The sequence below is a fragment of the Rhincodon typus genome, chromosome 22 (genome assembly GCF_021869965.1).
Source record: "Rhincodon typus isolate 14 chromosome 22, sRhiTyp1.1, whole genome shotgun sequence".
Classification (NCBI taxonomy): domain Eukaryota; kingdom Metazoa; phylum Chordata; class Chondrichthyes; order Orectolobiformes; family Rhincodontidae; genus Rhincodon; species Rhincodon typus.
The window spans coordinates 527374-536709 of NC_063353.1; the positions used below are offsets into that span (position 1 = coordinate 527374).

The following is a 9336-nucleotide window of genomic DNA, read 5'->3' on the forward strand; positions in this document are numbered from 1 at the left end:
GATGGTGGTGGAGTTGAAGTAATTTTTAAATTATTTATTCACAGGATGTGGGCATAACTAGTTATCAATTATTACCCATCCCTAACTGCCATTGGTGTTGGTGCTGGTGAGCTACCTTCTTGAAGTATGGTCCATGTGGTGTAGGTATACCCAGTCCACAGTGCTGGTACAAAATTCCAAGATTTAGACTATGACACTGAAGGAATGTGTGGGCTTGGAGGGGAACTTTGAGGTGGTGGTGTTCTCATGTATCTGCCACCTTTATCCTAAGAGCTTGAGGAGGGCATGGGGTTTGGAAGAGTCTGTTGAAAGAGTTTTGTGAGTTGCTGCAGGATTTTATAGATGGTACACACAGTTGCTCCTCTAGTTCCCTGTGGTGTGTTTTTATGGTGGTGGTGGTTGGGGTGGGGGGGGGGGGGGGGCGTGCTAATTAAGTGAGCTGCTTTGTGCTGGATGGTATTAAGCTTCTTAATCAAAGTTGATATATTGAGACCCAATATTCTATTTACAAGTGATGCTACTAGTGGGATGAAGAATTACCAAATAATACTATGTACTTTTATTTTTATAAATCCACTTGGTAGTTTGAGGCTGTTGTTGCACATTATAAAATGACAAATAAGTTCTATATTTTCTGGTTATTTGTTAGGTACCATAAGCTATTAAACATCTTGTAAAAAAAATTGTGGCATTTATATGGTTAAGAGGTTTTTTTGGACCTTGAGAATAAAAAAACCTTTAGTTAGTAACTCAGAATTCCCTTACAACAGTTCAACAAAGCCAGGAATTAACACTTTCCTAACTTCTTTTTTCCCCCAAACATGGCAATCTCACAAGACACACTATTCTAATTTTATTCCCACAAAGAGAACCCTATACTTTACAGGACCTGAGGGTGCCTAGGGCCAAAAACAAGGTCTGCCACGGTCATCAGGAATTCATTGATTGTGCTGGGTTCCTGGTAATCTTTGATGTGTTGAGATTTCTTAGAGTCCTTTAGCAGATTACGACTCGGCAACATCCCAACTGTTTAATCACAACTACTGTGGACACTCCAGCTTGCATGTGGCCCTCACCACTTTTTCCATGACACCAAAATCAGAAAACAACAACTTTCACAGAATTGTTACAATGCATCAGGAGCCATTTGGCTTAGTGTTTGCACCAGGTCGCTGAATGAGCATCTTAATGTTATTCGCTGATCTTTTACCTGTAATCATGCACATTACATAATCATCCAGTATCCTCTTGAACATCTCAAACGAACCCACCTCCACGTTTTCAGACAATGCGCTCCAAACCCAAACCTTTTATCATGTGAAAATGTTTTATCTCGCCACATATCCTTATCTTGTAAATCACTTTAAATTTGTGACCTCTTGTTCTAAATTTCTCTAGTCTGTCTTCATCAATTGAGTTTCCCATTCTTTAATGTTCACAAACCTTTTCTGCACTCCCTTCTTCCAGGTATTCAACCGCTTCAGAACAGTACACAGTACTTCAGCTGAGATCTAACCAGTGTTTTATACAGATCTTGTGTTTCATTAGCATCTCGTCCTGTGAACTGAGAGGTTCAGTTCTCGCAGTACTTCCACATTTTGTATCATTCACGAACTCTGAAATTATCCCCTGTACACCAGGGTCTAGACTGTGAAGATATATCACGAGTCCCAATACCGTCCCCTTCCTCCAGCCTGAAAAAATACTGATTAACTATTACTGTTTTCTCGGCCAATTTTCTATCAATATTTCTACTATCCTCTTTATTTCATGAAGTGCAACTTTTGTCAATCTGTTACAGCTGTACTATTTTGGAAGTCTATGTACAATGCATCAACGCTCTTCTCGCTTCAAAGAGCCTCAAAGTAGTTAAACAAGTTTCCCTTAAGAAAGCCATGATGGTGCTCTCTAATTAGTTCATGTGGCTATTAATTCTTTCCCAAATCATTGTTGTTTCTAGTTTTCTTAAATTCAGAAATTACTGGAGAAAGTCAGCAGGGCTGGCACCATCTTCAGAACATGTGTTGTAAACCTGAAATGTTAACTCTTTTCTCTCCACAGATGCTGCCAGACCTGCTGAGTTTCTCCAGCAATTTCTGTTTTTGTTTCAAATTTCCAGTATCCACAGTTGTGCGTTTTATTTTACCAAAACTGACTGGTCTTTAATTTCTGGGCCTGTCCTTACAACCTTTCTTCAACAATGATATAATGTTTCCAATTCTCCAGTTCCCTGGTACCACCCCCAAGTGCGAGGAAGACAACTATTATGACCAGTACCACTACAATTTATACTCACTTCCTTCAATATCCCAGGCTGCATCTTATCCATTAACTAGACTCCTTATATACTCTATTGCAAAGGAAAACTAGAAGTGAGGTAATCCAGCTCAACGGACACCAGAGTGTAAATGACAGGCAGGAAAACACAACAGCGCTTCATCGGAGGCTGCACTGATGATGTTACCTAGCAGGATAATGAAACATCTGCAGAACAATGAACCAGCTCGACAAGCCAACCAACCACATCATCTAAAACCTTAGAGCTATTATCCAACTAAAAGCAAAATATGGCAGATGTTGGAAATCTGAAAAAACTCAGCTGGCCTGGCAGCATCTTGGAGAGAGAAATAGAGTTAATGTTTGAGTCTTGTGTGATTCTTCTTACACGTTAACTCTATTCTGCTACACAGATGCTGCCAGACCTTCTGAGCTTCTCATTTTTTGCATTTATCTAGGCCAGCCACCTTATCAACTCTAAATACCAACAGCTTGTAAGATCAGCTTCCTTGGTAAAACAAGTAAGATATTCATAGCACAGCCATGGACCCTTCATCAGTAAATCTCCTTTTTGGTCCCTAATCAGCCCTAGTTTGGTTTCTGATAGCCCTTTGTTACAGGTCCAACCTGAAATCCATCCTCATAGTAATGCATCAAACCTGGCCTGTCCTAGATAAAAATTTAAACAATTATCTCTGATTCCCAAACTATCCTTTGCTCTGGAAAATATATTAATAATTTACCCTGTTTACTAGTTGTGTTCCAATCTTTCATGATTTTTCTACCCACCTTAGTCTTAACTGGCTGACAGCTGTGTCTAAGGTTTGAATATTTGGGCAGGTAAAGCATCCTTTCAGAAATAATGCCTGACAGCATAGATGCTAATAACTTTAAATTTCACCTTTTAAGCTCTAGAGAATAGAAGCTCAGTCTGCATCTCTCCAAGACAATGGGTCATAGAAAGGGAGTTGAATGTGCAGAAAAATTCACAATATTAAAATCACATTTTGATGCTCTTTTATTGTTTTGAAGTAGCAAACCATATTTGAAACAACAAACATTTGTTGGTCCAATATTCCTGAGTATTATAAACTTAATGCTTATGAACTGGCAAAGATCACAAAGTTACATTTTGTACCTGGTAGTTTGTGATTAAAAATCTACTTAAAGTATTTGACAAAACCTACTGTAAGTGCAACTTAAGAGATACTTTATCAAACTCATCTCTTTTTAAATGAGCTATGATTAATTCAAATAAGAATTCCTATTAGCACTGTTTGGTATTTCTAAAATATATAAATATTTACATTTGCATATTTGTAGAATTAGATGCTTTTAAAGGGAAGATTTCATCTGTGTTAGGGTGACAGGGGGCACTGCTGCTGTTACATCATCAGAGCAATAGCTTGAATGGAACTGTTTAGGTGCCTACGGAGTTAAGACAAACATTGGGGCAGCACAATACTACAGAAAACCAGTAATTAAAAAAAAGACCAGTTTTGCTCAGGAAAGCTTTATAATCATTCTGAAACCAGATCCCATTTCTAATAGAAAGAGTGAGTTTAATCATCTTTTTATCCCTGTCCCCGATCCATTGGATCATTCCCTAACTGGATCAAGGACTGCAGGAATTACAATTTGTACAATTGTAAGATACCACTGTCCTAAAACCATATTATAATTTGGAGCATTAGCTTCCTTTATTCTGCAAAGCATACTTTTGGTCAAAGCAATTATAATTAGAGCTTTGATATGCCACTGCATAAGCATAATGCCATTCAATTAAATTTGGACCCTAGTTTTCTGTTGCAATAAACCAAAATCAAAAACGAATCAGCCATAGGATCTGTTTTCTTCTTTCTCCTACAGAAGTCAGATAGGAAACTAGTGAGCACTTTCAAGTTCTGTGACTGGATAAGAAACGAAAAGTTGCCAGCACAAAAAAAACAAGCCACAAAGAATACTACAAAAGCAACTCTAAAACAAACTGCAAGCAAAAGTGTGTGGAAGGGAATATGGATCAGATAGAGAGAAATATGCCTTCAGATGGTAATAGGTTTCTTTGAATGTGGCACCTTGACAACTTCTTTCAGGAGTCATCACTGTTTGATTTGGCTGTTTCATCTGGAAAAAGAAAAATGTTATAGGCTCCGTCAGGATCAGAAATAAAACATATTCCAACCCAACATTGTGACTATATGACATTAAAATTACTGTGAACCCTAACAATACTGAATTAGAAATAGTATGTAAAATAAAGCAAAGAACTGCAGATGCTGGAGACCTGAAACAAAGGAAAACAGAAATTGCTAGAGAAAGTCAGCAGACTCTAAAGGAGGTTCACCAGGACTTAAATTTTTTTTAAAATTCATTCATGGGGTATGGTGTCACTGGCTAGGCAAGCACTGATTGCCCATAGGGCAGTCAAATCACATTGGTGTGGGGCTGGAGTCAAATTTAGGCCAGACCAGATAAGGATGGCAGTTTCCTTCCCTAAAGGACATTAATGAACCAGATGGGTTGTTCCAACAATTGACAATGGTTTTTCCATGGTCACCATTACACTCCTAATTCCATATTTTTTTAAATAAATTCAAACTCCACCATCTGCCATGGCCCCTGGATTAACAGTCTAGCAATAATATCACTCAGCCATTGCCTAATTAAAACGTTAACCATACTTTCTCTCTAAAGATGCTGCCAGACCTGCTGAGTTTCTTCAGCAATTTCTGTTTTTGTTTGTTAGAAATTGCATACATTGCTGAACAGATCTCATCATTTACAACTCCCTAGTGTGAGTGTCCTTCAGCTGTTAGTAATAGTTGCAACCTCGGCTGAGAAGTGCAGGGAACAATAAAATATTTATATAGCTTCAAGGCAACATTTTCAAAAAACATGGCAATTCAAAAGGCTGGTCAAAAAGTTAAGAATTTTTTAAAAAACATTTCTGGAAGAAAGAAGTGGCAAGCTTTAGGAAGGGAATTTTATAAGAGCTTGGAGCCAAGGCCACCGCACCAAATTTGTCAAACATTAATTTTTTTTTTAAACACACTGAACACCTTTTTACATTTTTGGGCTTCCCAGTCCTGGCTGTTACTGGGAGATGGTAGCAAAGCAAGTCAGGAAGCCTTGTGGCCGTGCAGAACTGCAGCAAAGCCCCTTTCTCATTATGAACTGAATTATGTCCTCTAACGTATTTTCTGTTCATTGTAGTTGTGTTTTCAAATGGTCCTGATATTGTTACATTCAAACCCCTCCATCCACCTCCAAATTTAAGCCCTGGCACAACTGACCAAACCCTACTGTCCGATACTGCTCAGAACCAAACCCCTCCCCTGACAGTAGCCACTACTCAGCCCTCATTCCCCAATGCACCAACATCTGCCTCGATGAGAAGCTGGGAGGGTCCTGCTTTGCAGAATGATGTTTGCATCATTAAGGTTTGACAAGAGGACAATGGCATATTGTCAGGGTTATAGGGTGTCAGCATCAACAGCGGCATCGTCAGAGACACAGGGTGTGAATACTGTTGAGGAGGGGTAGGAGTTACTTGTTTAGACTTAGTTAAAGTTCCAGAATACAGCTCCCACTGTCAACATAGGACCTGTACCAGTGATTAACACAATGGGAAAACCAGAGGTGAATTATCCAGCTCGGTACAGGGCAGCACGCTGGAGTTCAAGCATGTTAGCTAGTGTGGAAGACATTGAGAAGGGGCCCCGGGCAGCATTATTCAGTCCATCAGAAGTTTCAACTTCTCAATTAAATACAGCACACACACACAGGTCAAAGCTTTGTCAGAATGTCTCTGGTATTAAAACAAAAGTAACCACACAGTTAGAAACAGGGTCAGCACCACATGCACTTGCCCTGCTGCCACTGGAAAATCAGACAACTATCTTTTTTTCAGAATGCTAATGTTCTGATTTTTTAAAATTAGATTGTGGCTTCAAACTTTACAAGTAAAGGTCACAAAAGATAATATCCCTAATTGATGTAATCACAGCCCAGGTATCACTGACAGTATTACACTGCACTTCTATTAAGATGACACTATTAACATCTGGCTAATCATATTGTTAAATTTGTAAACGTTTGTATTTAGGTTTAGAAGAAAAAAGTTGGAGGGCATTATATGTCTGTGTTCAGACAATTAAAGAGGGGCCCTTGTGGCATTGTAGTAGTGTCTCTATGTCTGAACTAGGAGGCTTGGGTTGAAGTCTCAAAGGTTGTCATAACATCTCTGAACAGATTGATTCAAAAATATTCATGCACATGGGGAGCATCTCTAACATTGTAGGTGAAAAGAGCTACATGATTGAGTGGTCAATAAACTCTTTTGTACAAAGGAATGCATCTTGGTTTTCTGCCTCACCAACTTGTCAGTCTGGATCCAAACATATACAATTCATGGCAATGTACGACTGGTCAAACATTTAATACTGAAAGCCTGCCTTCTCTCTCTTTTCTGTCTTGAGTTTCTTCTGCTGCAGACTGGTCTCCTCGGAAGAAAATCCTGGCACTGCTCAGTGAGAAATACAGCAGCTCAAATTCCTGAATACAAAGAAACCAATACATCAATAACGGAAAAACCAACAAAATGTTCTCTTTTCCCATTAATGGATCAGGCCAGTGCATGCCTACCAATCTGGACCAAAGATTAAAATGTTTTTATTGAAACATTATTAAAACGTTTCTCCAATTGCATAACAAAGATTAATGGAATTCCAGAATTAGTTGATCCATAGATATTAAGGATTTTTTTTGTATCTTCAAGGTGTTTAGAAGATACCAGTAAAATGTCTGTTCTCATTCAGCAGACAGAATACAGTCAGAAGTCAGCTAGTTTAATTAATTTCAAATTCTACTCTCACCAGTTTATTAATTAATCCATGAACCAGTTTTAGTAATTCTGCCTGTTCTGCTACTCTGGTAACTTTAGCTTAGTTGCTATCACAGTTGAAGGAATCAAGAGATTAAGAGAGTTCCAATTCACATACAAGCAGAGAGACATTATAAGGCAACCTGCTCAGTCAGGCAGATGGGTCTGAACCCAGAACTTCTGGCCAACAGGGGCCGGGGGGAATCATTATCACTGCACCTCAAGAGGCCCTTGCATACATGCGTATAATCTGGGCAGATATTTCAGAGCAATGTTTTAAAAAGCATCCGAGTGAGAACTTCATATGTCAGGGCGTAATAAGCAATGGACCAAGTGCAGGCAAATGGTATTAATATAGTTTGGTGTTTGTTGATCAGCATAGACATGGTGGGCCAAAGGGTTTGTTTCTCTGTTGTATAATCTTATGACTCTAGCAACACCAAGAAGATGCTAACGCTTAGATGAGATGTTAAAACAGCCTATCCAGCTGGATGTAAAGGAATTATAGAAACAGGGGCTTCCTACTTTTAAGCAACATTCATTTATTTGCTGTTTTAGAATCCTGTAAACCACTACATGTAACACTTCAATTAATCCATTCTGGAAGTCCTGAGGACAAGTAGCTATAACAAATTCTTATAATTTAATAACAATGCCTTTCTAAAAGCACTACCACAAAAGTAGTAAAAGTTCATTTATCTTTTTACAATGGTAGTAAGCAAGGCTGGATTACACTAAAAGCATTTTGGTTTTTTTGATCAAACATACAGTAACAGAATGACCACGTTCATGCCTGGGTATGAACCATGAACGTACTGAGCTTGGAATACATAGTCACTTCAAATTGGTCTCAGATGTTGCTGTAGTATATATCAAAATGAGGTGATAGACCAGAATATCAGACCACTAAACTTTAAACAGGAAACAGAACTGTACCTGTAAATAGATGTCCAACCTTTTCTGGGTTAAATTCATTGTTTGCATGAGCTTTTCATCCTGATTAGTTGATTGGACATTTTGCTGTTTGACAACAGCATTCTTTTCTTTAAGATATTTTTCTCTCACTGACTGAAACCAGTGTAACGAGTCAAATTCCTGATACTGATCCAACAGTTTCAGAATGTAGGCTACACCTGCAATAATTGAAGAACCATCAGTAAGACACATACAAAATGAAGCCAGAAAGAATGCTAATGGGAAATATGTGATCTTTAACCAGGAGATGTTTCAAATACAAGTTTACATACAACATTCCAACAGCAGCAGAAAATAAGGGAATCGAAAAAGGGGCTCCTTGGATGACGCACAATAGAGAGAGATTAAGAGAAACCAAAAATAAATAAAGTTTAAGCTGCATTGCAAGTGAATTCTTAAGTGAGATCTAGATCAAATACAACAGGTGATAAGGACAGGCAAGAAGTGAGTATGAAATAAGACAGTCGAAACAGAACAAAACAGAGAGAGGCAACAGACTTAACAGTAAACTGCTAAAGAGCGTTCGAGGGCAGAGGGACAGAGGTAGGCCATGTGCAATAATTGCTGCTGGTGACAGGACACAATAAGAGAATCGTTAACAAAACATATGGCATTTTGGTCATCATAAATAGATGTATGAAAACAAAGGGTAAGAAGTTATGCAGAACATTTCTAAAACTCTGGTTGGGTCCCAATTGCAGTATTGTTTCCAGTTTTGACAGCCACACTTTAGGAAGGATGTCGGGGTCTTCGACAGGGTGCAGATAAGATTTACAAGAGCAGTTGCAGGATGTGCTTTTAGTGACAGAGTAAAGTTGGAGAAGTTTGGCCTGTTTTCCTTAAAACAAAGAAGATTGAACAGAGATTTGATGGAGCTGTTTAAGACTCTGTTAGATTTAGATAAGGTGGACAAGGAACAACTCTTCCCAATAACTAAAAGGACAAAGACTAGAAGACAGAGATTTAATGTTTTCGGGTAGGATATGTGGGGGTGTAACACAGCGAGTGGTCATGAACTGGGACTCTTTGCCCATGAGGGTGGTGAAAGTGTAAATGATCAATGATTGCAAAAGGAAATAAACCTGCAGGGCAAGGAGATCAAATGAGGAAGGAGGCTTGATTCGGTTGCTCCATGGTGTGTCAGCATGGACTCGATCACCATATGGCCTGTACAGCTCATCATCTTTGCTGTAAATGATTCT

The 9336-nt window shown here is 38.7% G+C and overlaps 1 protein-coding gene across 1 annotated transcript in view; it reads right to left on the reverse strand.

The window, feature by feature from the left end:
- Positions 1 to 3277: 3277 nt before the first annotated feature.
- Positions 3278 to 9336, reverse strand: part of LOC125485808 (WASH complex subunit 4-like) — an 18479-nt gene continuing 12420 nt past the window's right edge. Inside the window, exons 8-10 of the mRNA XM_048610550.1 lie at positions 8096 to 8292; positions 6732 to 6831; positions 3278 to 4401 (exon numbers count right to left, since the gene is read on the reverse strand). Of these exons, the coding sequence (XP_048466507.1) occupies positions 4367 to 4401; positions 6732 to 6831; positions 8096 to 8292 (332 nt within the window). The 3' untranslated portion in view covers positions 3278 to 4366. The remainder of the gene's footprint in view (positions 4402 to 6731; positions 6832 to 8095; positions 8293 to 9336) is intronic.